This window comes from Labeo rohita, chromosome 10 (genome assembly GCF_022985175.1).
Source record: "Labeo rohita strain BAU-BD-2019 chromosome 10, IGBB_LRoh.1.0, whole genome shotgun sequence".
NCBI classification, from domain to species: domain Eukaryota; kingdom Metazoa; phylum Chordata; class Actinopteri; order Cypriniformes; family Cyprinidae; genus Labeo; species Labeo rohita.
Genome location: NC_066878.1, coordinates 25,010,382 through 25,037,082, shown reverse-complemented (window position 1 = coordinate 25,037,082; position 26,701 = coordinate 25,010,382). Strand labels below are relative to the sequence as shown.

The 26,701-nt window shown below is 38.2% G+C and overlaps 1 protein-coding gene across 2 annotated transcripts; it reads left to right on the top strand.

The window, feature by feature from the left end:
- The first annotated feature begins 89 nt into the window (after positions 1–89).
- Positions 90–26,701, top strand: rfx3 (regulatory factor X, 3 (influences HLA class II expression)). 2 transcript variants are annotated; one of them, XM_051120574.1, is made up of 17 exons: positions 90–248; positions 8,313–8,437; positions 10,156–10,247; positions 11,063–11,330; positions 14,365–14,439; positions 14,845–15,026; positions 15,124–15,243; positions 17,167–17,291; positions 17,373–17,485; positions 17,570–17,685; positions 17,767–17,921; positions 18,110–18,207; positions 18,313–18,462; positions 20,748–20,956; positions 21,094–21,247; positions 21,365–21,407; positions 23,742–26,701. In XM_051120574.1, exons 2-17 carry the CDS (start codon positions 8,318–8,320, stop codon positions 24,014–24,016), a joined length of 2,295 nt encoding a protein of 764 aa, XP_050976531.1. In that variant the 5' UTR covers positions 90–248; positions 8,313–8,317; the 3' UTR covers positions 24,017–26,701. The 2 variants fall into 2 exon arrangements, with proteins under 2 accessions (XP_050976531.1, XP_050976532.1); XM_051120575.1 differs by lacking the exon at positions 14,365–14,439 and having other exon boundaries at positions 91–248.

Sequence of the window (26,701 nt, the reverse complement as noted above, 5' to 3'; positions counted from 1 at the left end):
CAGCGTCAAGTTCGGTTGCGCGCTGAGCTTTATATGCTAACCGCTCCAGGCTCCGCCTCTTTCCGCAGCGTCAAGTTCGTTTACGCGGCGAGCTTTATAGCAACCGTTGCCCTGAGCTGCAGCGCCATAGTCACCGTAGTCCTGGCGACTGTAACCCACCAACAATAACAACAACAACCTCCTCCTCTCCGCTCCATCCTTACCACCACCTTCCTACCATCCTCATCCTCATCCACACACTAGTCCAGGTGAATATTTCCATATTAACCGCTCGTTTCTAAATATGTTCGCTGCATAATGCTCGTGGCTTTTTGATTTCTGTTTGACGGTTGGAGTGAAACAGAAAGGGTTTGTGTGTCGTGAAGGTTTAATCGGTGTTTGATCCGCTGCTGCTTCTTTTCTCTGCTGCTTCATTCTGCTTCTATTGATGCGGCGCGTCCAGATGTTTCTCTTCTCGACTGCTTTTATTTACTAAACCTGAAGAGTAAACGACATCTGTCGCGGTTTGAATAGTGTCCAATAATAAATCTGATGATAATAACACGCGTTTGCGAGACCTGAACGGCGAAAACGCGACGAAAACGCTGTTTTATTGAAGCGCAGCATCATTTTCTCACGAAGCAGGTGTTGCTAAGCGGCTAGCGTTAGCATCGTGAGCCCGAATGAAGCGATTTTTGTATTAGTTTGCGTTTGTGTTCATCATCACAACGCTTTGAATGCAATTCCATGCTTTCTGAAGTCGTTAAACACGCTTTGGTTCTATTAAACCTGTATATCCGAATTTTTTTGAACAGCTCGTTGATGCATTATCATTAGCTTCATTTCTGACGCTCATTTGTGTGAAACTGAATAGATTTTCTCTTCAGTGAAATGTCTGTGTTTTTAATTTTCGACTGATGGATGTTCCTGTTCGATTTTAAGTGTGTTTTTGTATGATACCGTGCTGCATATGAAGGTTATCTGTCTGTCTTCTATTGTTATAAAGCAGGAGTTACTCTTGCTAAGCTATTGGCCCTCAGCCTCTGTGGCTGTGTCTCAAAACCTAGTGTGCTGCCTACATAGGGCACCAGAGGCGTGCGCGGCATATTTGGGCATCCTTAAACAAAAACTCGTGGGCTGGCTTTCTAGATCTTCTTTTTGGAGACTTGTCAAAGAGTAGTGAGCATCTCTGCCTACATAGGCAGCTGCTTATTTGCACAGCTGTGTGAAATCCACCTGTTTATGAGCTCACTTTCATTGACAAATTAGCGTTGACGTCACACGTCGAATCAAACCAATGCCTTTTGACATTATAATTCATAGTTTGTCCAGTTGCATGGGTTTATGCTTCTTGCATTACTGTCAAAATGGATAAACGTGATCCTGGAGCGCAAAAACACATTGTATGGGTCAAAATGATCAATTTTTCTTTTGTGCCAAACATCACTGGAATATTAATTAAACATCATGTTCCATGAAAATGTAAATTTCCTACCATAATTATATCAGAACTTAATTTTTGATTAGTAATATGCATCGCTAAGAACTTCATTTGGACAACTTTAAGGCAACTTTCTTAATATTTATTTTTTATTTTATTTTTTTTGCACCCTCAGATTCCAGATTTCAAATAGTTGCATCTCGGCCAAATACACCAATGGAAAGCTTATTTATTTAGCTTTTAGATTATGCATACATCTCAATAAAAAAAATTGACCCATATGACTGGTTTTGTGGTCCAATGCAAAGATCTATGGATGTGCTTCTCGTGGACATGTTAAAGTCTTTTTTGATGATGGTTTTAATAGGAATACACTTATAGTCTTAAGATGCACCACTGCTTTTGACATTATAATTCATAGTTTGTCCAGTTGCATGGGTTTATGCTTCTTGCATTATCGTCAAAATGGATAAATGTGATCCTGGAGCGCAAAAACACATTGTATGGGTCAAAAGGATCAATTTTTCTTTTGTGCCAAAAATCATTGGGATATTAATTAAACATCATGTTCCATGAAAATGTAAATTTCCTACCATAATTATATCAAAACTTAATTTTTGATTAGTAATATGCATCGCTAAGAACTTCATTTGAACAACTTTAAAGGCAACTTTCTTTTTTATTTTTATTTTTTTGCACCCTCAGATTCCAGACTTCAAATAGTTGCATCTCGGCCAAATACACCAATGGAAAGCTTATTTATTTAGCTTTTAGATTATGCAAAAATCTCAATTTAAAAAAATGACCCATATGACTGGTTTTGTGGTCCAGTAATGTCAAAATTGCTCAGTTGGTCCAGACTTTTTTATATCATCATCGTAATTTAATTTCACAACCAAACTGGATGGTGTTTTTATAATCTATTTTTTGTATAAAAAAAACTTAAGTGCAAGAATGCAGCATTAACTGTTTTCATGCGCAGTCATAATCTGTGTCCTCTCATCTTTTGCTTTTTCCTGACATCTATGGATGTGCTTCTCGTGGACACGTTAAAGTCTTTTTTGATGATGGTTTTAATAGGAACACACTTATAGTCTTAAGATGCACCACTGCTTTTAACATTATAATTCATAGTTTGTCCAGCTGCATGGCTTTATGCTTCTTGCATTTATTGTCAAAATGGATAAATAAGGAAATGCAGGGAATGGTCTGGGTTGAATGTGCGTTGTAATTAATAATGTCAAAATTGCTCAGTTGGTCCAGACTTTAATTTCACAACCAAACTGGATGGTGTTTTTATAGTCTATTTTTTTTGTATAAAAGTCTGTTTTCATGCACATCCATAATTTGTGTCCTCTAATCTTTTGTTTTTTGCTGACGTTTGCATCTGTGGATTAGCTTCAAGTCTTTTAATAAAAACAAACTTATAGTCTGCCATTGACAGACTATAAGTCTTAAAATGCACCACTGCTTTTGACATTATAATTTGTAATTTGTCTGGTTGCATTGTTTTATGCTTCTTGCATTATTGTCAAAATAGATCACTGAGGAAATGCAAGGAAGATCATGGGATTGAAGATGTGTCTAAATCATACTGCTGTTAAAAGTTGACCAAACTGCTCCGTTCACAACCAAAACTTGGTGTATTTATAATAATTTTTTTGTATGAAAGACTCAAGAATGCAGCATCACGTTTGCATGTCCAGCCATAATTTGTGTCCTCTCATCTTTTGCTTTTTCCCAACTTTTTCATCTGTGGATCAGCTTTTTTAAGTCTTTCTTGATAATGGTTTTAAACGAAACAAACTTATAGTCTGCCGCTGACACCATCTTAAGATGCACCTCTGCTGAAGTTTGTTTCATAGCTCAGCATAGCTTGGCAGTTCCCATTAGTCTGCAACCGCTAAAAGAGCATGTCACTTTTAGCAACGTTGGTTTGCCGTCTCCTGGCGCCGGATGCAGAATTGCGAGCGATTCTCACGTATTCCAAACGGCGGCAGGTTCGAGTCACATCGTCTAAACAAATCGCTGAGGGTTTCCTAGAGTTGCATCAGGGTCCTCTGCGAGATGAAGTAGCGTCTCGCTTCCCCTGTTGTCTTCATTATAGGCCGAGGAACAGGTGTGTGCCGTGAGATGCTGGAGAAGACCTGACATGTGCTCAGTGGAGAGAGTTAGCTTGGTATATCGCTCCATCCAACCTGCTTTGTTGTTAGAAATGCTGTCTTTGATATTGCGGAAATGAATAGTGATTTCTGAGTATTTTCTCTGAAAGAAAACAAAAGCAATCGAGCTAATGAAGTTGATTATGTTATTCCAGGTGTTTCTCTCGGGTCTGGTGTTTTAGCTTTATTTTCCGTCATTTTCTCCCCCCTTTAGTCTGTTAATGGCCAAACCAAGAGGACAGGATGTCAGAAACCGCTAGTTATCAGCTCACGTTACCACTTATCTACAGTCAGGTGTAGAGTTGAAACGGGGCAGTGCCACCTGTCCGCAGTATCCTGTTGCCTTTCCAATCTCTTTAAGAGATACTGATTGAGTAAATAATTCATATCCATTTCATTTCAAGCTAAACCCATTGAGGTTCATAGCTCACGAGCGTGTGGGCGGATGCTGCTCGGAAAAAAATGTTACAGAGCTTCTACAATTTTTTCTTTTTTAATTAAGATTAATCAAGATTCTTTATTTTTTTGCTTTATTTTAGTGTGTGTGCGTGTTTTTTTTTTTTTTTTTTTTTAAATCTGAACCACCCCTGGCAATGCTAAATATACACCAGCTACTGTAATCACTTCAGAAGTCTTTGTTTTAATGATTGTTACTGTATTATGGACATTTTTGCTTCAGTTGGTGCAGTGGATTTGTTTTTGGTTATGTTCTTAAAAATAAAGGTTCCAATGGAAGAATGCAATGCAATAGAAGAACCATTTTTGGTTCTGTTCAGTGAACAGTTCTTAAAAGAACCATTTTTATCATCTTTAAACAACCTTCTTCCAGTACAAAGACTTTTTGGTCAATGCAAAGGTTCCATGGATGTTAAAGGTTCTTCATGGAACCATCAATGCCAATAAGGACCTGCAGCGCAGTGTTTTTTTTAATGCCCGATTCAAATGTCTTGAGGTTCTTCATTGGCATTGAATGTTCTATGAAGAACTATGGAATCTTTCCATTCCACTAAAGGTTCTTCATAGTTTTTTTTTTTTTTTTTAGGTTATTAAAATGGTTGTTTTAAGAATTGACCACTGAATGGCTCTTTGGGGAACCAAAAATGTGACCCTGGTCAACAAAACCAGTCATAAGGGTCAGTATTTTGAAATTGAGAATTAATCATCATCTAACAACTGAATGAATAAGCTTTCCATTGATAGATGGTTTGTTATGATAGGACAATATTTGGCTGAGATACAACTAAAAATCTGGAATCTGCAAGTGCAAAAAAAAAAAACAATTTCACCTTAAAGTTGTCCAAATGAAGTTCTTAACAATGCATATTACTAATCAAAAAATCTGTTTAGATATATTTAAGGTAGAAAAATGTACAAAATATCTTAATGAAACATGATCTTTACTTCATATCCCAATGATTTTTGGCATAAAAGAAAAATTGATCATTTTGACCCATACAATGTATTGTTGGCTATTGCTACAAATATACCCGTGCTACTTAAAACTAGTTTTGTGGTCCAGGGTCACTGCAGAAAACCCCATTTTAATAGTGCATGTACAATTTAACGACTGCAAATGACAAACAAAATGCAGTGCAGTTCAAACTCAAGTTTTACTGCCCAACATATACGTTTGGCGTCCCAAAAGCGCATTTGACCCCTCGTTCCGTGCCGGGGCAGTTTCAGGGCCGTGGGGGTAGAGAGACGGCAAGTGTTGCCCTCCTCTTGGGCCTTTGTTACCCTTCGGCTTTTGAGGCTGCAGTTGCTCAGCGGAGCTCTGGGTTTAAGTGGCCCACAGGGGAGCGGATGAATAAGAGGAGGTGAAGTCAGCTGGGGTGGGGGGAGGACGAGAGTTCAGACAGGTGCCTGTTTATGCACGGCCACAGGGAGCAGGTGGGGTTAGTTAAGACAATGTAGAGCAGTGCTGCAAGATGCACATTTTTACGTTGGACATCAAGTGCCAAAATTGTTTATAAATTGGTTATTGACTGAAGTAAGCAAAAATATTAAATCAAACAATGGAATGTATTGTTTTCATGAACTGCATAGACAATAAACAAAATTATCAACATGACAGACTGAATTTGGGAATTGTCTCTTTAATGTTTCAGCGGCCAGTGTTTTACTATGCAAAATACAGTTTATAAATTATTTTAATCATTTAATCATTGCAATGCAAATATAGTCTGGCCTGTATTTTTTTCTCACCTTGTGTAGTTTTGTTGTGATTTTTGGGTTTGCATGAGGGCAGGTCACACGCCTGTTCATGTTTCATAGGCTATAAACATCTGTCTCTGCATCTGTCTAATTTGTCAAGTGTCCAAGAGACACGTGAATGTGTGCTAAAATACCAGTTTAACTGGACAAAACTGAAAGTAATTTAAATGTTATGTTTTAACTAATTGTGAGCCTGGAGCACAAAACCAGTCATAAGTATCACGGGTATATTTGTAGCAATAGCCCACAATACACTGTATGGGTCAAAATTAATGATTTTTCTTTTATGCCAAAAATCATTAGGATATTAAGTTAGAATTATGTTCCACAAAGATATTTTGTAAATTTCCTACTGTAAATATATCAAAACTTAATTTGATTCATAATATGCATTGCTGAGAACTTCATTTGGACAACTTTAAAGGCGATTTCCTCAGTATTTTGATTTTTTTGCACCCTCAGATTTCTTATTTTCAAAAAATTATATTTTGACCAAAGATTGTCCTGTCATAACAAACAATTCAATTGAAGACGTATTTGTTCAGCTTTCAGAAGATCTATACATGTCAATTTCAAAAAAATTGACCCTTATGACTGGTTTTGTGGTCCTGGGTCACAATTTATTTCACTAAGGACACAAATGGTTAGTTGCATTGTATAATTTGCATTTACCATATTTTTTCATGAATCTGATGCTATATGTGACCCTGGACCACAAAACTATTGTTTTTTTTTTTAAAGGCTGAATCCAATATCTTGAGGTTCTTCATTGGCATTAAGTGTTCTATAAAGAACCTTTCTGTTACACTAAAGGTTGTTTATAGTCAAAACAGGTTTTTTTTTTTTTTTTTAGGGGTGTGCGCAACGACTAATTTGTTTAAACGAAAGTTTTGTATGCGACTAGTCCCGCATATCCCTAGATTTTTTAGGTTATTAAAATGGTCGTTTTAAGAATTGACCACTGAATGGTTCTTTGGGGAACCGAAAATGTGACCCTGGATCACAAAACCAGTAATTTTTTTAAATTAAGATTTATACATCTGAAACCTGAATAAATAAGCTGATGTATGGTTTGTTATGATAGGACAATATTTGGCTGAGATACAATTCTGAGGACGCATCTAAATATCTAAATACTGAGAAAAATCTAAAGTTGTCCAAATGAAATTCTTAGCAATGCATATTACTAATCAAAAATTAAGTTTTGATATAATTTACGGTAAGAAATGTAGAAAATAACTTAACGGAACATGATCGTTACTTAATATCCTAATGATTTTTGGCATAAAAGAAATATTTATCATTTTGACCCATACAATGTATTTTTGGCTATTGCTACAAATATACCTGTGATACTTAAGACTGGTTTTGTGGTCCAGAGTCACATATAGATTATGTTTAAGGACAACAGGTGTTGAGTCATTTGCCAAACTGCATTCCACATGTCTCTGATTTGTTAGCATATTTCTAAACAGGATGAGGGTTTTTCTGTGTGTTTACACTACAAATCCACATCTGTTGTAACATTTCGGAGGACATATTTGTAGCATTTACCAAGAGTTTAAATTGGATTTTAATTAGAATGCAAGTCTGTTTAATGAAAAGTTCTGTTTAAAAAGAAAAAAATCCAATTAAGACTAACAGTCATCTAGTTTGGAGCCATAATGGCGCTGCCTGATGCCAATAAAAAAAACGACGGCAATCCACATTGGCATAAAACGTTAGAATGTTATCTGTGAATAGTTTAAGCGTGTTCTAGATAAAGTCTGTTGACTCATTAGCGTGTGCATTGGAAATGGCCGTGATTATGTGTGAGGCAGGAATGCTGGGTAATCAGACGTTTAGGGCTGAGGGGGAGGTGAACTGAACACAACACCACCTGCACCCTTCAGGTAAATGAGGAACAGAGGAAGAGGAGGTGGCAGGGAGCCTCTGGGGAGAGATGCTCGGCTGTCAGGAGGCACGAGGGTAATTAACCTGGAGAGACCTGATCATGGAAACTTTTGCGGCTAAGAAGCCTTGGGCTGCGTGTACGGTCGAGCTCCGCTGCTCAAACACGGCTTGTTTACATGTTGCATTATGGCTCTGGAACAAGAAAAACCAACGCAAACGTTCTGATGTACATGTTTTCTTACATTAATGATTTCAGCAATACTGAACGGTAGCAGCAAACTATTGCTTTTTAAACCTCTACTGTTTAAAGCGTGAGCGGAGAGAAACCTGCCGAGGCGATTAAATATTAACTTCATTTATTGCTTTGGGTACGGGCAGCGATCTCCACTCACTGACCTGCCCAGAACACACAGATCCACATCACAGATGTGTGTTTGTGCAAGCTGAATCACACCCTGCAGAGGACAGGAAGTGACCTGAGACTGATTAAAAAAAAAAAAAAAACCCTTTCCGATAGCGTTTGCAAGACGAGCATCACTATTGCTAGTGTTCAAACCTGTTAAGAAAACGTGTTAAAGTTAAGCGTTGTATTTGTGAACAATGGTGATTTTTGTGTTTCCAAGGCGCCATGCAGACCCCAGAGGCAGGCGCTGACTCCACGTCCAACGTGCCCCTCCAGACCAGCGTGCCTGTGCAGCCTGCGGTCAGTGCCCAGCAGGTGGCGTCTCAGGTGCCCGTCCAGCAACAGGTGAGCCCATATGCATCTAAAAACCATTATAGCTCAGCCAAAAATGAAAATCTGGATGTAGATGTGAATGGGTGCCGTCAGAATGAGAGTCCAAACAGCTGATAAAAACATCAATAATAATCCACAATGGCTGTTGAGAAGACAAAAACCCAAACAAATCCATAATTAACTCCGTAATCCATAATAACACTTCCTCTAGTGAAAAAGTGGTCTGGTCTGAATCAGGAGAGAAATCTGCACAGATCAAGCGCCGTTTACAAGCTGTAAACTTTAAAGCTTTGTCTTCTCGAGATGTTAACTGATGGAGTGGTGGGGATTACTTGTGGATTATTGTGATGTTTTTATCAGCTGTTTGGACTCTCATTCTGACGGCACCCATTCACGTCCATTGGTGAGCAAGTGAAGCAATGCAGTCCATCAGTTAACAGCTTGAAAAGACAAAAGAAACAAATCCATCATGAAGACGTTTTAACTAGTGGCTTCTGGCTAAAATAAGTCCTCTATCCAAAATATTGTGGATCATTTTCAATTGTCATTTTTGGGTGAATATTAGAAAAACACAACAACAAATGTATGAGAGAAGAGTAATCTAGTTCACAAACGAATGAGCCGCTCTTGCAATGAATCATATGTTTAAATCAGACTAACGAATAACTCACTAACTGCATATAATTTTTTTTTGGGGGGGGGGGTACTTAACTGTATTTATTTACTTAATTATAGTCAGTAACAGTTTTTAGATCTTTTTAAAGACCTGAACGACTTTTCCACAGTTATTAACTTTGTAAATCTGGTTTTACCATTTTTTTTGTATATATTTTTGAATTTTCAAAATATTTTATGTGCACTTACAACACTGTAGTTTATGTTTTATTACTTTGGCATTAAATTGCGTGGGTGTTTCTAATACAACAACTGAGGGAGTGACACAAAATTGAATGTTATTTGTGATCCTGGATTATAAGGGTCAATTTTTTTGAAATTGGGGGTTTAAAGCTGATTTAAGCTTTCCATTGATTTATGGTTTGTTAGAAGAAAATTTATACATCATCTGAAACCTGATTAAATAAGCTGATGTATGGTTTGTTAGGATAGGACAATATTTGGCCTATTTACAACTATTTGAAAATCTGAGGGTGCAAAAAACCTAAATACTGAGAAAATCACCTTTAAAGTTGTCCAAATGAAGTTCTTAGCAATGCATATTACAAATCAAAAATTAAGTTTTGAAATATTTACGGTAGGAAATTTACAAAATATCTTAATGGAACGTGATCTTTACTTCATATCCTAATGATTTTTGGCATAAAAGAAAATTTGATCATTTTGACCCACACAATGTATTGTTGGCTACTGCTACAAATAAACCTGTGCTACTTAAGACTTGTGCTCCAGGGTCACATTTGGAAAGTCAAAGAAACGCTATTATTGGGGCAAATAGGAATGCAAAAATGGTATTTGTTGTAGTTTTCATTTACCGTTATAGATGTTTATCCAGCTATGACGACTTCAGCTTCTGAGAACCCTGGAAATGTCAAAAGGGTCCATTACTATACGCATTTTTCTCTGTGAATCTTGATGAAAGCGTTGTAAATGTAACATACTGTTGTTTCCTTTACTATCATCTTGCGAAGCTGCTGAAACCGCTTATTTATATATTCTCCAGTCTTGATGGAGACGTGAGTCACTCTGGGTGTAATTGTGTCGTGTGTTTTCAGGCGCAGACTGTTCAACAGGTCCAGCATGTGTATCAAGCACAGGTGCAGTACGTTCAGGAGGAAAACAACGGCGTTTACACCAATGGAACCATGTGAGTGTTTAAGCATATGGGCTCAGACATACCTGCTCCCTGATGTGATTTTAAAAATACATGTCAGAGGCGCTTTGTAATTGGCGCACCTGCCGACAAGTGCTTTAGGACACCAGCAAAATGGTGCAAAATGCAGAATTAGTCCCTCATACTGTCACAGACAAAATAAAACAAGGGTTAGTCACGATTGTTTAGTTGCAAACTGATTTGACGCACTCCAGCTCTGTCCTGTCACTGAAACATGCTGAGCGTCAGTGTGAGAACTGCGTTCAGTCACCTGGAAATGACCACAAGTATCAGTGAGTGGCCGGCGTAAGAGGGACGAGAGCACTCGAGGATCGTGCGCTTTTTAGAGAAGAAGTCGACCTGTGCCGCGGAAAAGCACTTCCAGACGTTCACCCTCGGCGCAGGTCACCTGAAACTCTCCTAAGTGCTTCCGTCTGCTTTCTCTCGCTCGGTAACATTCGGATCGCTCCTATTTAGAAATTCACTCAGCACGAGGCTAAGATCTTTCAAATTGGCTATTATAAATAAAATGTCATCAGCCGAACGGAGAAAGCACATATCAGAATGGCAATCAAAAGCAATGTTCTCTATAAAATACTTATGCTTTGGTGATTTCTGTATCCATGGAAACAGCACTCTCACCTGAAGCTGAAAGGATGCGAACCCATCAAGACACGACTTATTATGTTTCTCGAGTCAATTAAAGAAAAGCGTGTGCGCTGATATAATTTAAAAATGTCAGAAATCATTCGAGTGAAAAAAGAAAACAGCTGGCTGCTGTATCTCAAGCGCTCTCGTTTTGTTGGCAGACGGACGTATTCGTACTCAGAACCGCAACTGTACAACCAGAACAGCGGCGGGAACTACTTCGATACGCAGGGCAGCTCGGCTCAGGTGAGCACGGTGGTCACCACTCACAGCATGGCCAACAACGGCAACGGGAACGGCGCTTTGGCCATGGGGCTGTCGGGAGGCCAGATCATCAGCAGCTCGGGAGCGTATCTGATTGGAGGAAACTCCATGGACGGCTCCGCCCCTCACAGCGCGGCTCAGACCACCAGAGCCTCCCCCGCAACGGTGAGCACCAATCACGGACGCGCACCTCACCACTCACAGTCCCCCGTTCTTGCTCTGATACGTGCTTGGAACGGTTCAAGCCAAAATTAACATGTTTGTAAAAAATTAAGGGATAATAATTTTCCTCCAGAGGTCATTTTCTGGGTCATTTTTAACGAGAAACTTCTAAGAGAGGCTAAAACGCACTTCAGAAATAAGAAAATACTTTAATTAACTAAAATAAACCCAATCTGAATCTTTATAAGTGGTTACCTATTAAAGTAAATCAACATATTTTGTGATCACGGCTCTGTTCCAAAATGCCGAAGGCTATCAACTACCACACTATTAAAAAAATTCCAAAATTGCGTTTTCAAAGTGATGCCTAAGAACCATTTCTGGTTCTCCAAAGAGTGAACAGTTCTGAAAAGAACCATTTTTTTTCTTTGTGGTCCACTATAAAGACTCTTTGTGCAATGGAGAAGTTCCATTAATGTTAAAGGTTCGTCATGTAGGGCCCTATGATTTCCACCTGGACAGAATTATGGATAGGTAAATCAAAAGTGGGTCAGTACACTTAAATCAAAACGCGATATGGACTAGTGTCTGTAAATATTAAGCCAAAAATTACTATTTAAAAATGAATCCTGCATGTGCTGCATGACTGTGTGAATGAATGGCACAGACGTGCAGTTTTGTTTAGTAAACGTGTTTTCAGTCTCTGCTGCCTCAACACAAACATCATTTCTAGAACTGCTCTGAGAGTCACTTCATGAGCACTTTACACTTTCTTTTGTGAAAAATGATCATCTCATCATATATACAAACAGAAACTTAAAGGTCTTCACCGCAACCCGCCAAAATAAAAGTTTGAAGAAACTGTGACAGAAATATATTACTTCATGTAATGATACTACTAATACTAAAATACTATAAATACTTACCAGAAAAAAATGACCAGAATTTAACTGTAAAAATGCAATACACAACACAGTATTTCTGAAAAAAAAAAAAAAAGTAAATATTTTTTATGTATATAAAACCAACTAATTAGAGATGCTTTTGATTATTAAACATTGATGAAATCATTAAAATGGAATTATGAAAATTAATGGAAAACCGAATTTGGTAAAAAAATAAAACTGACTGATTCGTATGGCTGTAAAAATTTAATTTTTCTTAAACTTTTAATAAAGGGCTGTTAAATTGTGTATGTTTCATGATTACAATTAATTAGACATGCTTTTTGATTGATATATATTTTTTTTTATTTAACCACTGAAAGAGAGTCTAGAAAAATTAAAACGGAAAAAAACTGAATTTAGAAAAAAATAAAATGGGATCTGGGGAAAAAATAAAACTGATTTCATAGGACCCTATTCATGAAACCATCAAGGCTAATAAAGAACCTTTATTTTCCACCTTATTTTGCAATGAAGAAATTGCTATTTTCTGTGAATGGGCAAAACTTACAATTGAATAGCACTGTTATTAAATAAGGAAACTATTTGCACTACAAAACAGTATGTTTATGATTATGATAATAGAATATTAAGACAAATATAGGGCCTTATGAAAGCTGTTTTATTTTTCCCAAATTCAATTTAATTTTATTTTTTTCCGAATTCCAATTTTTCGCTTTAATTTTTCTGGACTCTTTTTTTTTTTTTTTTTTTTTTTTTAATGGTTAAATAATATTTTATTATTCAAAAAGCAAGTCTAATAAAATCACAATTATGAAACATCCAATTTAACATTAATTTATTAAAAGTAATGTAACAAAAATGACATGTTTAGGGCTCTTTTTCTCACCTTCTGTTTTATTGTTACCAAGTTCTGTTTAAGCATGTCTCATTATTTGAACGCATAAAAACAACTTAATTTATTAGTGTTTATTTTTACAATATTTAAATTTTTCTGGCTATCAATTGAAGGCATAAAATATTAATTTAATTTATCTTTTATTCAAATGAAACTTCAATAAATTGTATTTTTTGGCAAACAAAGTTACTATTAAAATTAAAATGAAAGAAATGTGCGATTATTCCTTATTCCTAGTAAAATACAGTTTTAATAATTTTAGTAATAATAGCAGTAGCATGTAGTATTACATGCATTCTATTAAACAATAGTAATAAATGTCTTCCATCCGAGAAATCCCATCTGCGTTTTCTGGCTCACGGAAATCATAGGGCCCTATATTTGCCAAAAATTACTAAAAGTGACTGACACTGGAAGCCACACGCACTCAGTCTACAAATTTTATCAACCTACTCTTACATTAAAAAGAAGGTGGACAGCAGTGTCCTAAATATAAACATTACAGTTCATTTTAAATTCAACTGAACTGTTTTCTTATCGTTTTCAGTATTTGTATAAAAGAACATGCATGCAATGCACATGCAAAACAAGATAAACATGTCAAGAAGCCTTTACATCAGGTGCACTTATGTTAGATGTTTGGAACAGAGCCAATGTGTCTAGAACAGATTTATTTCATTATAGCATGTTACATAAAAAAGGGAAGTCTTATCATCGAGCATCATTAAGGGGCAATTGATCGTCAGCCAACTTTATGTTTGAACAGTGATGTAAAATGCATCCTACTTCTGCAGTTTTGTATCCTGCTCACAAGTGTAGTGCATTATGGGTGTTGAGGTTTTTCTACCTTTTTGGCAAAAGGGAATTCATGTTCTACTGCATAGACAACCGAGTTGTCAGTGGTGAATTAGATTTAATTTTTGACCCTGCAGATGAATAACTGATCATATTGTCACTGTTGTTCATGAAAAACTTCCTGACTTTTGACCTGTTGTGGTGGGGTGTTTATGAACGCTATGCTCAATTGTCAATGAAAGCGGGACCGTTATGATGACGTCTGCGGTGCTGGGCTGTAGTGTGTGGTTTTGGTGGCTGGGACGCTTTAGTCGGGTCTGTTTCTGCTGCTCATCTCTGGTGTCAGTACAGCTCTCTGTCGCTACGGCCTTCGTTTGATTTACTTTTCCCCCCTTTTTGTTTTTGTTCTCCTTTATTCTTTTGCTCTTTGGTCTATCAGATTGAAATGGCGATTGAGACGCTCCAAAAGTCTGAAGGTTTATCCAGTCAGAGAAGTTCGCTGCTCAACAGCCATGTAAGTTGTAACCATGACGACCATGCACAGCTTCGCTTTGCACAATCTGCTTCTCTCTCTCTCGCTTTCTCTCTCTCTCTTACACTGTGCCATTCAAAAGAGTCACATGATCCATTCGGAACATGCATTTGTTACATTTGAAAAAAAAAAAGTTACAGCGTGGACTTTTGAAATGGCACTGTATTAGTTTATGCAAGTGTTACTTTATTGTATTTTTATTGTTCTTCCATGTATGTAGAACTTTTAGGATTTGTAATGTTAAACGAGATGTTAAACGATTTGCTCTAAGGTTATAGCACAGCAGCACTGTCATTCCAAAACTACGACTTTCTTTCTTCCATAGAACATGCAATTTTTTTTTTTTTAAAGAAATTGAAAACTGACGAATTTAGCTGTTCTCCACAGCTACAATGGTTACTGGATAATTACGAGACGGCGGAGGGAGTGAGTCTGCCCCGTTCCACCCTCTACAATCACTACCTGCGCCACTGTCAGGAGCAGAAACTGGACCCTGTTAATGCTGCGTCTTTCGGGAAGCTCATCCGCTCCATCTTCATGGGGCTGCGCACCCGCCGCTTGGGTACCCGGTAAAATCAGCCGCCTCTCCTCTCACTGACACATGCTCCATTCTCTCCACAGCTGCATTTATTCACAGAAGTCTTGTTTTTTTCACTCTGAATTTAGAGGGAACTCTAAATATCACTATTATGGGATTCGTGTGAAGCCAGACTCTCCTCTGAACCGGTTGCAGGAGGACATGCAGTACATGGCGTTGAGACAGCAGCCCGTCCAACAGAAGCAGAGGTACTGTCATCTCCGTCAAACTTTATCAACGAGTAGCATCTCATAAGAGATCTGAAGCGCTGTTCTTACAGGTATCCCAAACGTGGCTCATGAGTAGTGATGAGCATGGCGCTGGACATGCAAATATCAAGGGTTGAATTCACAGGAAATGCATGAACTGGTCAAATGCATATCTTAAATGAAATGCAAGCAGGGCTGGGTAGCAACTGATTACATGTGGATTAGGTAATCAGATCCCAAATATTAATTACTTGTAATTAAAGTTACAGCACCGATAGCCTTGTGGTTGTGCGCCGACATATACAGCACCACTGCGCTCACGGCGACCCGAGTTCGATTCCCGTCTCGAGGTCCTATGACGGGAATAATTTCCTGTCATCTCTCCACTGTCTCGTCTCAATAATAAAGTAGCAAAAAGCCCCCCCCCCAAAAAATAAAAATTATATATATATATATATATAAAATTTTTATTATTTTTATTTTTTTTTCAACATTGCACCAACTACTGATGAACACATTCATTTTTATTTGAATAATCACTTAGCTGGTTATTTAACCATGTATTATTGAAAGGATTTTGTCTTTCAAACTCATTAAAATACACAAATTCTTATTTCTTATGTGCAGACATTCTCAAACTTTTTGTTCACCTAATATATTTACTTTAAAGGGCTGCTCAATCAGGAATTCTGTAAAAGACAATACACCCCTTTGCATTGAACTTTGAGCGTGATTATGGTTAAATTAAATTTTATTAATCAAACGATATGTCTAATTAATTAAAATCATGAAACTTACACAATTTCACATCAATTTAATAAAGGTTTAACAAAAATGACATGTTTAGGGCCCTGTGAAAGGTTTTATTTTTTCCTAAATATCATTTAAATTTTACTAGACTTTAATGACTTTAAGCATTTTAATGCTTAGATAAAAAAATATTTATCAGAAAGCATGTCTAATTAATTGAAATCATGAAACTTTCACAATTTTACAGCAAATTATTAAAAGTTTAACAAAAATTACATGTTTTTAAGGCCCTATGAAATTTAGTATTTTTCTTAAATTCAGTTTTGTTTTTGTGAATCTCTGTTTTCCATTAATTTTCTGGATTCTATTTTAATTGTTTTAACATTTTAATAATCAAAAGCATGTCTAATTAATTTTTAAAGGATAATTAGATTTAATAAAGAATGAATTTATTATAGGCTATTTATTCCTTTTTTTTTTTAAGAAATACTGTGTTGTGTAAATATTCCTTAAATACCGTTTATATATATATATATATATATATATATTTTTTTTTTTTTTTTTTTATTAGTAGTAGTACTATCATTACATTAAGTAATATATTTCTGACTATTGCTGTGAAAACCTTTAGGTTTCTGTTTGTATATGATATGACAATAGTTTTCCGCAAAAGAAACAATAAAATGCTCATAAAGTCACTCTCAGAGCAGTTCTAGAGATTATGTTCATGTGTTCATGTTCTCATATATTGAGGGGGCAGATGCTGAAAACACAGTGAGTATAATTAAAATACAATTAAACATATATATATATATATATATATATTTAATGCACTTCATGCTGTTAATTACACTCTTTGTATTTTTACATAATTGCGGTACAAGATTGTCCTGTTTAAATCAATGTAATAAATGAGTTGGGTCAAAAGTAATCTAAAAGTAATCTGATTATATTACCTAAAATGTGTAATGGATTACATTACTGACTATTTTTGTCATGTCATTTGGAATCAGTAACGGATTACGATTTGTAAGCACCCAGCTTTGAATGCAAGTCACTTTGGATAAAAGCATCTGCCAAGTGTGTGCATGTAAATTTGAGTTGTCATTTCAGTTTAGAAGGCAGTTCATTAAAATTTGGGACGAAGCTCATCTCTAGTTGTTCCTTCTGTAGATTCAAGCCAGTGCAGAAGATGGACGGCGTTTCAGGCGAGAACTTCTCCACCGGTGGGCAGCACACGCCCAATCCTGCAGAGCAGACATTCATCGCTCAAAGCCAGCATCATCAGCAGTTCCTGGGTAAACATAATGCAATAAATTCGCTGGAGACGGTTCATCTTTTAGAAGAGCTTTTCTGATTTTTCCCGTATGCCTCATTAGATGGTTCCAGGGCTCTGCCGGAGTTTGTTGAACTTGACCTCGGAGAGGCTGTGGAAGGCGTCGGATCAGAGGACGTCAAAGCCCTTCAGACGCTGTACAGAGAGCACTGCGAGGTCAGTCGTTCAGGACGTGTTAAAATCCAATTCTCAGCTTATTGAGTGCACATTTAAAGGCGTTATCACCGTTTCCACATGTAGGCCATTTTGGACGTAGTGGTGAACCTTCAGTTCAATCTTATTGAGAACTTGTGGCAGACTTTCTGGCGCTATTCTCCCTCCAGCTCCGTAGAGGGCGTCACCATCACAGAAAACAGGTATGTTACCTACTTCTTTGGTGCGTCATCAAGTTTTAGATTAAAAAAAAGGATATCAAAATGTGATTCGTTTTGATTCAGCGGTATGAGCGAGATCGAGGGCCGCCTGCCGCGGACCAGACTGATTCTGCTCTGCCGAAATGAGGCGGTGCTGAAGTGGATGAACACCTGTGATCACCTGATGTATCAGGCCCTCGTGGAGATCCTCATCCCTGATGTTCTGAGACCCATTCCTAGTGAGTCGTGGATCATCATAACACTTCTTTTTTCTACTGTTGCACCAAATAACAAATACTAATGGTAAACACTGGTTTGATAACACCTTTGTGTAATAATATCAGGGCATGTGGAATCTTCCAGATAATATCGAATCTTGCCTGTCCTCTATTCTGTGTAAATCTGAATCTCCATCCGCGTTCGACAGGTGCCTTGACTCAAGCCATCCGTAATTTTGCCAAAAGCCTTGAGGGCTGGCTCACCAACGCCATGAGCAGCATTCCCCAGAGGATGATCCAGACCAAGGTAAGAGGGTAGATGGTTACCAGTTGTTTTATCTAGACAAGCTGATAATCAAAGCCTTTGTCTGTCGTAGAAGTCCCAGTCCCAAAGAGTTCTTCTCTTGCGCAGGTTTCCACTGTTAGTGCCTTTGCTCAGACCCTCCGCAGATACACGTCTCTGAATCATCTGGCGCAGGCGGCCCGTGCGGTCCTGCAGAACACCTCCCAAATCAACCAGATGCTCAGCGATCTCAACCGTGTTGACTTTGCCAATGTGCAGGTACGTCACAAACACCATGGCATCCATTCTTAAAGGAGAAGTCCACTTCCAGAACAAAGATTCACAGATAATGTACTCGCCCCCTTGTCATCCAAGATGATCATGTCTTTCTTTCTTCAGTTGTAAAGACATTGTTTCTTGAGGAAAACTTTTCAGGATTTTTCTCCATATAATGGACTGATATGGTGCCCTGATTTTGAACTTCCAAAATACAGTTTAAATGCGGCTTCAAACGATCACAAATGCGGTCGTAAACGATCCCAGCTGAGGAAGAAGGGTCTTATCTAGTGAAACCACTGGTTATTTTCATTAAAATAATACAATTTATATACTTTTTAAACCTTTAAGTTTTTTAAATGCAGATTGACTTCGTCGGATTTTAGGTAAATAAATCAAAAGTTGGTCTGTCCCTTAATTCGGATTGCGATATGCACTAGTGTCTGTGAATATTGAAACGCAAAAAGATGGTTTAAATATGAATCCTGCATGTTCCGTTTGCCTCTGTGTATGAATAGCAGAGACGTGGGTTTGTTTACTGCATAAATACTGAAGTACACATGACGCTCGCAGTGATTTTCAGCCTCTGCGTCTCACTATATGATGACATGAACACATAAACTTCATATCAAGCATCATATCATATACAAACAGAAACTAAACAGCAACCCGTCAAAATAAAAGTACAATTTAACATGTAACAGAAATATATAAGTCTTGTTTTACTTTTGTACAGTAAAATGTAGGTCTTTATATATTCCTATTTCTGCCAAATTTAAATAAAACAATTAAATGAGAAAAATAAATAAAGTACTACAAGAATAACCACTTAATTGTTAAAAAAAAATAAATATGATTATTAAAACCTTTTAAACTGAATAGTCACACCATTTTTCTTCCATGTATTAATTTTAACAGTAAAGCTCTGTTTGTTGGCAAAAAAATAAAAAAATAAACAGGTTTAATTTTCATTTGATAAAGAAGTTTCTGGGAAAAAAAAGAAAAACACTGTAGGGCCCTTCTTTTTTACTGAAATAAATGTTTTTGTTACTACACAGAGAGTACCCCCGTAAACCTAAGGGGAAACACTGACACTGTTGCCTGATTTTGCCATTTTGTGCAAAAATATATCTTGACTCCATATAGTGGTTATTTTGGGAAAATCCCAGATATTTTGAGCAGTAGCATTATAAAAAATATGTGCTAATATAAAATTAAATTAAGTATCCTATATAAAATTGCTAAATAAATCTATCAATATGTTTTTACTTAACTACATTGAAAAATTGAGTACTTTTGTACTTTCATTCGAGTAAAATTGAACAAGGACTACTTTTACTTGAGTAATATTTTATTGTACGTATCTGTACTTTTACTCAAATACTTGATTTGTGTACTTTGTCCACTGCCTACTGGCAGCCTTAGTTTCATTTTGAACATAATTTGCAGTTATTTAAATCATTTAATATTTCTGTATTTAAAATGTGATATTTAAAACATTAAACTCAACATTAATTTATAAATTAAATTGCACTCATGCCACCTCCGAGCCTCATTAAACGTCTAAAAGCCACTTTGTGTCCTTCTGTGTAAATGAATTTTGCTAATACTGATTTAATATGATTGGTAACTTCTTCTACTGTTTTAGTTAAAAATTTTAAAAAGCTTATTAATAAATTTTTTAATTTGACATAAAAGATGACATTTAATAACATTTAAAAAATGTCATTACAAAGGTTAAAACAAAGCCCACTGTAAATCAAAAGGAGTCAAATATCACCTCGTAATGGGAAGGAATGATCAGAATTTTTGCTCCTAATTTAAAAAAAAAACAAAGTAAGCGTAGAGCCCTGTATTTGGATGGAGACAAATGCAAAGGACAAATTCCTAGTATGGGTTACCACATCACGTATCAACTGAGAATCTCACAACAGACTTTAAAAATGTTGCAAAAACAACTAACTCATGCAGAAACATGTGCCTCGTTTCTAAGCGTGGCATTATAAAAGTCAGCTCAAAATCTGAAGCACGTTTGATATCCTCAGACTTAATGCAATCAAAGTCTGAAGCTAAGAAATTGGGAGTCTGTGCCCATCAAACACTGTGCAGTTGTTGGTAAAATCTGTCAACTCTCGACTACCCAATATCTTGCAGACTGGCTCTGACTTTTGCCAACTTGTCCAGACTGCAAAAATCTGTGCAAAATTTGTGCAGGCTGTTCCAGCCTTACAGAGTCATTTAGAAGATCCATTGTAGTGATGTTCTGACTTCTTGTTGATTACGTACAGGAGCAGGCCTCGTGGGTGTGCCAGTGCGAAGAGGGCGTAGTTCAGCGTCTTGAGCAGGATTTCAAGGCCACCCTCCAACAGCAGAGCTCCTTGGAACAGTGGGCCGCTTGGCTGGACAACGTGGTCACTCAAATACTCAAGCCGTACGAGGATAAGCCCACCCTCCCCAAAGCCGCACGCCAGTTCCTGCTCAAGTGGTCCTTCTACAGGCAAGACTTTTAGGCTTTTTTCACACCATACTGGCATCTTCATGATGCCTAGATCCATCTTGCACTCCCCTGCATCAGAATCTCTCCTAAAGTGCCAACAGAACTTTTTACTTTCATGTTTTGTCGCACTCTTACAGCTCTATGGTCATCAGAGATTTGACCCTTCGCAGCGCTGCAAGTTTCGGCTCTTTCCACTTGATCCGGCTGCTGTACGACGAGTACATGTTCTACCTGGTGGAACACCGTGTCGCGCAAGCGACGGGAGAGACGCCCATCGGAGTTATGGGAGAGGTAAGGACTGCGTCTCTCCGAGACGCTGTTTGTGAAGCTCAGCATGAGCTGTAAAAAGCCACAAAGTCAGTCTTTCTCTCTAATTGCCGTTTCTTTGTGCCACTCCATCCATCGCAGTTTCAGGACCTGAATACCATGTCACCTGCCAACATCGACAAAGGTAAGCCCGCCAAAGCTCAGACCGCAAGCTGAGACCTCATTACTTCCAGAGTTACGTAATTACAGTCCAGACTAACAAGCTCAGCCACTTTAGACCAGTAGGGGACTCTGAGATTTTGTTGCTTTCCTTTGAAAGCCGTTTGACAGATGAGATGGCTGGATGAGCTGTTGCTGTGTGAGCGCGGTGCTGTTTGTATTCCTCCACCATATTCCTCCATTCATCGTTGCACATTGCCTTTTCCTTTTTGACTTCTTCATTTTTGTTAAACTCATGTCCTTCTGACTAATAGAGAGCATGCTGGTGGTGCATTGTAGAACAAGTTGTATAAGAAGGACGTATACAGGGTTTCTGCAGGACTTTTAAGCTTAAACTTTTTAAGACCTTTTTTATAAGTTGCACAAATAAAATTCTTACCATATGAGCGGGGTAGAGCAACGTCTGTAGCAGAGGTCACATTAACCGAAAATTGTCCGTCATTGAGTGATGCAAAAATCTGAAGGGCGTTCATCACTTTGACAGATTACACAGAGTGATCTATTGTAAACTGTAACTGTAATTCCCACTCCAGTTGGAGGCGAGTGGGCTCCAGCGTAGCAGCAGAGCACGGGATCCAGAACAAAAATAAAACTGTCATAAATCTTTTGCTATGCGTTTGATTACGCATGGGCGACTAGCCTACCCACTTTAGCTATAGTGATCTATCACGCCACATTAAAAGAGCGCCAAAACAGTATTTATTGCTTTTAAGTTCCTAATGAAATGGACAGAATTTGAAATCTGAAACGTTGTTTCATATCAAAAGTAACAAAGCACAGAGCTCAGCCTATTGCGATTTATTGGATAGAAGGCGCACTATGTACTGTTCATTCATCAACTGAAAACAGCATAGACCAAAAGATCGACTGGTATATAAGGATCAATATTGGTTCATTAAAATGGGAATCTTTTTACCCAGCCCTAGTGTATTTTGTTGTTTTTAAACACTGCGCTGTCGTCCTGTAGCTTCATGATTAAAAATGAAAATGTGAACCAAAATAAAAGCAATTAAATGTTTTATTCTAATTAAAATATGAAAATTAAAATGACAGGTAATAATAGATTATGAATTTTTATGACCCTGTCTTCACATTTCAGCCTTTAAGTTAAATTTAATAAATTTTAATTTTTAAGAAACTGGTTAAAAGTATTAATTATTACAGAAATTTTAACAATTATCATCAATACATTATTGTTAATTAAATAACATAAATTAGGGGTGTGCAATATTGACAAAAAATGATATCTCAGTATTTTCAGGAATTTTATTGATAACGATAATGAGACAATATTTTTCTGAGTGTGTTATTGTGCTGGCATCTTAAGGACTATACTTCTGGACAGCCGACTCCTAAATTTTTTGATATTCTTCACATTCGGAGTGGTCAGTTCACGGCAGTGATAAAAATGAATCTTCTTCAATAAGTTTAATAAAGCAGTAAGCCCCAAGAAGCCGTAGTTTACAGTAAATTTATAACAGCTAAGGGGTGTTGTTAGGCACGATGCGGAGCTGTCATGAATTCACTGTAAACCACGGCTTCACAGGGCCTGTTGCTTTTATAAAACGGTAATTCCGTATACGCAGTACATAGTTTTACAAAATACAACAGAGCAAATAAAGTGTAATATTAATAAAAACATTATTCTTCCGCCAAACAATGTAGTTCCTCAGGAACGGTTGTGGTTGCAACAAAGTGGTTGCTGAGCAAAACACAAACATAAACAAAGGTATATGTTTGTAGAGTAACACCGTGCCTACACTGGATGCGACAGTTGTCGCGTCACAACAGCTAAAGTCTGTCTACGCTGGACGTGACAAAGTGACGGTTGCAAATCATTTGAACTTTGCGTGAGCACGTCAAAAAATAGAATGCGGCAGCAGTTTACTGTCAGGATTTGTCACGTCACGCTGCGCCACATCCAGTGTAGACAGCATCAGTGATTATAATGGGTTGTACTGTATTTTGTCACGTCGCACCGCTCGTGTCCAGTGTAGACATGGTGTAATTTATAACAGCTTGGAACGTGGCTCAACCAATCAGAATCAAGGACCGGAACTAATCATTTTATAGGCATTTTTACCTTTATAAAGCCTTTTTTTTTTTTTTTTTTTTTTTTTTTTTTATAAAGTGTGCATCATCTTTTGAGTCAAATTCTTACATTTGGGCTGTTACCAAGCAAATGAAATCAGTATCAACAAAATTCATCTTTGCAATGCAAAGGAAACCCAGAAGCTGTCAAATGGGTTGTCAATGTCATTTCTTTTTATTTTTTTTTAATTTCCATGTCTCATTCTAGATGAGGTGAGCGAGATGGACAGCGATTTGGACGAGGAGATGGAGGAGTCCGACGAGCCTCTCGCCAAGCGCGAGAAAGCGGAGACGGAGGTCATCCAGGTGCTGCAGGTGGGAGCCATGGAGGACGGCAGCAGCGCGGTGGTGGGCGTCGTTCAACCCAGCATGCTCAGCTCTTTGCCCCCGACCGCCGGCAATCACACCGAGCACATCCTCAGCTCCGGAACCAGCACCATCCGCCACTGCGGCAGCGTGGGAAACACGTACGCCTCGGTCTGAACGGGCGTCCGTCGCGCTCTCATCCCGTCCATTCTTATCCTTAGCGAAAATGGATCTCTGCAAAGCTCCCATGAACACACGTGCTGATTGTAAAGTCTAAAGCCCTGATGTGAATAAAAAACGTTTGTCGGATGACCCAGAACTCAAATCCAAGCCACTGGTTCCACCAGGAACGTACCATTTGCCTAGTCGATATTTATCACTTCTCTATTACTGTACCGGTCATTGTTTACAGTTTCGTTTAGAACGCGTAATTGGCCAAACGTCGCTTGCTGTTTGGTTAGGGAGTGGAAAGTCTCGCTGTATAACCGTGCTGCTATAATCAAAGCAGGCTAGACCGTACTTGTACCGAGCGTAATGAGCTTGCCTTTTCACCTTCTGTACTTTGCAGTCCGAGTGTTTGTAGATTCTAGTCGTTCGGTAGCCTTTTCTTTTGGTCGTTGTACATATGCTGCATGTGCGAACTGTGTCGTGGGTCTTGGAGTTTTTCTTTTTACCGACTGGACCAAAAACACAAGAGCGAGAGACGACGGGCTGTCATCACGGGCCATTTCGACGCTTCGTCGCCTCTCGCGCCTGTGCGATGTTGCGGAGCGAATGTCAGGGATTTTATGTACCTCGGGTTCATCTTAGTGCCTTAACCCAAACAACAGCTTTTCATCTCGTCTGAACCGGTGAAGCCGTCGTGTTCGTGCTGAAAACCACACCGCCGGAGAATATTCATAGCGTCGCGGAGACATCTGCCACCCGATTTATCACGGTGGACACGTGGCTGGATTTGTGATCTGACACAGGGTGTGTCGCTCAGTTATTGCACCCTTTTCAATTTGAGGTTCGTTCCTTCGCCTGTTGAGTCGGGTGAACTTATGTGTGCGATTTGGCCGAGGTGTTGTCGTCGTCGTGTCACCCTACCTCACGCCGGCTTTGCCGGTTTTAGACACGAGTCCTGACGGGATCGTGTCTTTTATTTACCGACCCACGTTCTCATTTTACTTTAATTTGAATTCACATCGGCTGCCCTCCACATTACAATTCGTGGACCAAACGTTAATAAACATTACGATGATGAAGAGTGGGTCTCATTTCAGACCTTTGATTTTATTTATGTTTCTTAATCTGCATGTATAGATGACAGAGTTTCATTTGGTACTAGATCTAGGTTGTTCGTTTAGTTGAAGTACTGTGAAATGGCGATCACAGCATCTGTTAGGAAAGTGTACTTGACCTGTCAATTGCTGTACTTTTGTGGAAAACACTGGAAAATGTAGTTTGGAAACTGGAAAGCGTTATTTTCTTCACTACTGATGATGAGTGTGTTTTACGTACGTTTTATGCATCTTTTTGTACTCCGAATTACTTTTAACGAACGTTTAAAGAGATTCCGTCTGACGTTTCCCGATAATCGTTGATTTATATTTACGTGTGCAATCTGTGAAAGTCACCTTTTTTTGAGCGTGCCGGTTGCTAAAGATTTTCTACCGCTGAAGAGTTACGTAATTGATTTGCGTTTCCGTTGGGTTTCTGTCTTCGTGCCTGGACTAGGGACAGCTCTTCGCTATTGGATAGTTCGGTAGACGTGTTGATCGTGTGCGATGACACTACTCGAAGTGCTTTTGGTCTTGCATGCCTTTTCTCGTGCTGCTAGAATATCATGAGTTGGCTTCTCCGTGGCTTTCGGACGCCGTGCCAGAAAGTATAGAACAGTCGGAACCACATGCCTGTTTCTACTCGAACTTTGCCAAAATGCGCTTCACACTTTTGACCTTTGATTTGGAAAGTCTCTGTTGTGTTTTTAGTTTTCTTTTCTGACCAAGACACTAAGATTGAATGGAAATCCTCGACGGACGTTTGGATATCAATGCAAGCTTTTCCAGGAAAAGAAACTTGCCCTTCTTCTGATATCAACATATCAACCCCTGAGGAGCGTGAAGGCAGCTTCACTGACTAGAGACTTCAGTGCCTTTGATTTCACTAAGACCTCCAGAACCAGTACAAGCCAACGGATGGACGGACGGACGTCTCCCAAAAACGCCACACTCACCTTTGACACATATGCACATCCCAGTTTCAAGGCACCCAAACTGACTCGACTGCTGATGATGACATGAACAGAACTATATTGGGATTTCCCCAATACGAGCACTGCACTATCATTGTCATCTTGAGGTTTTTTCGTTTTGGTTTCGGTTTCGGTTTCTTTCTATGGTACTGTAGAGTGACACGCTTGGTTTCTGTCGTCTTATTTCGGGGGGCTTATTTTAAGTGCCATTTGACTGTTTACGTAGTGAGTCGTGGCCTGCTGTAGCGCGTTCAAATGCAAGCACAAGCATCGTGGTACTCTGAGAAAAACCCTCAGAACAGAAGTCCTAGATGTAAATATTGAGATAAAATGGAAGGATATTTATTTACAGTCCCTTACTTTAAGCAGTTTAATGACAGATATGTTTGAAAAGTGTAAATTGTGATATTTTTTTGTTTTTCCCCCTTCGCGCTCTCTCTCTCTTTATCGTTTTGGATGATGTACCTTACATATACAGTACATATGTATTTTTTTTCCTTTTTTTGTGTGTTGTTCCGATTTACCTCTTAGTAAATTATATCCTCTGAAAATTGGTAAAAGCTTACTAATAAGTGTAGAGTGATTTGTATTGTGTATTTTACATGAAGGATAACAAAACTGGGGAA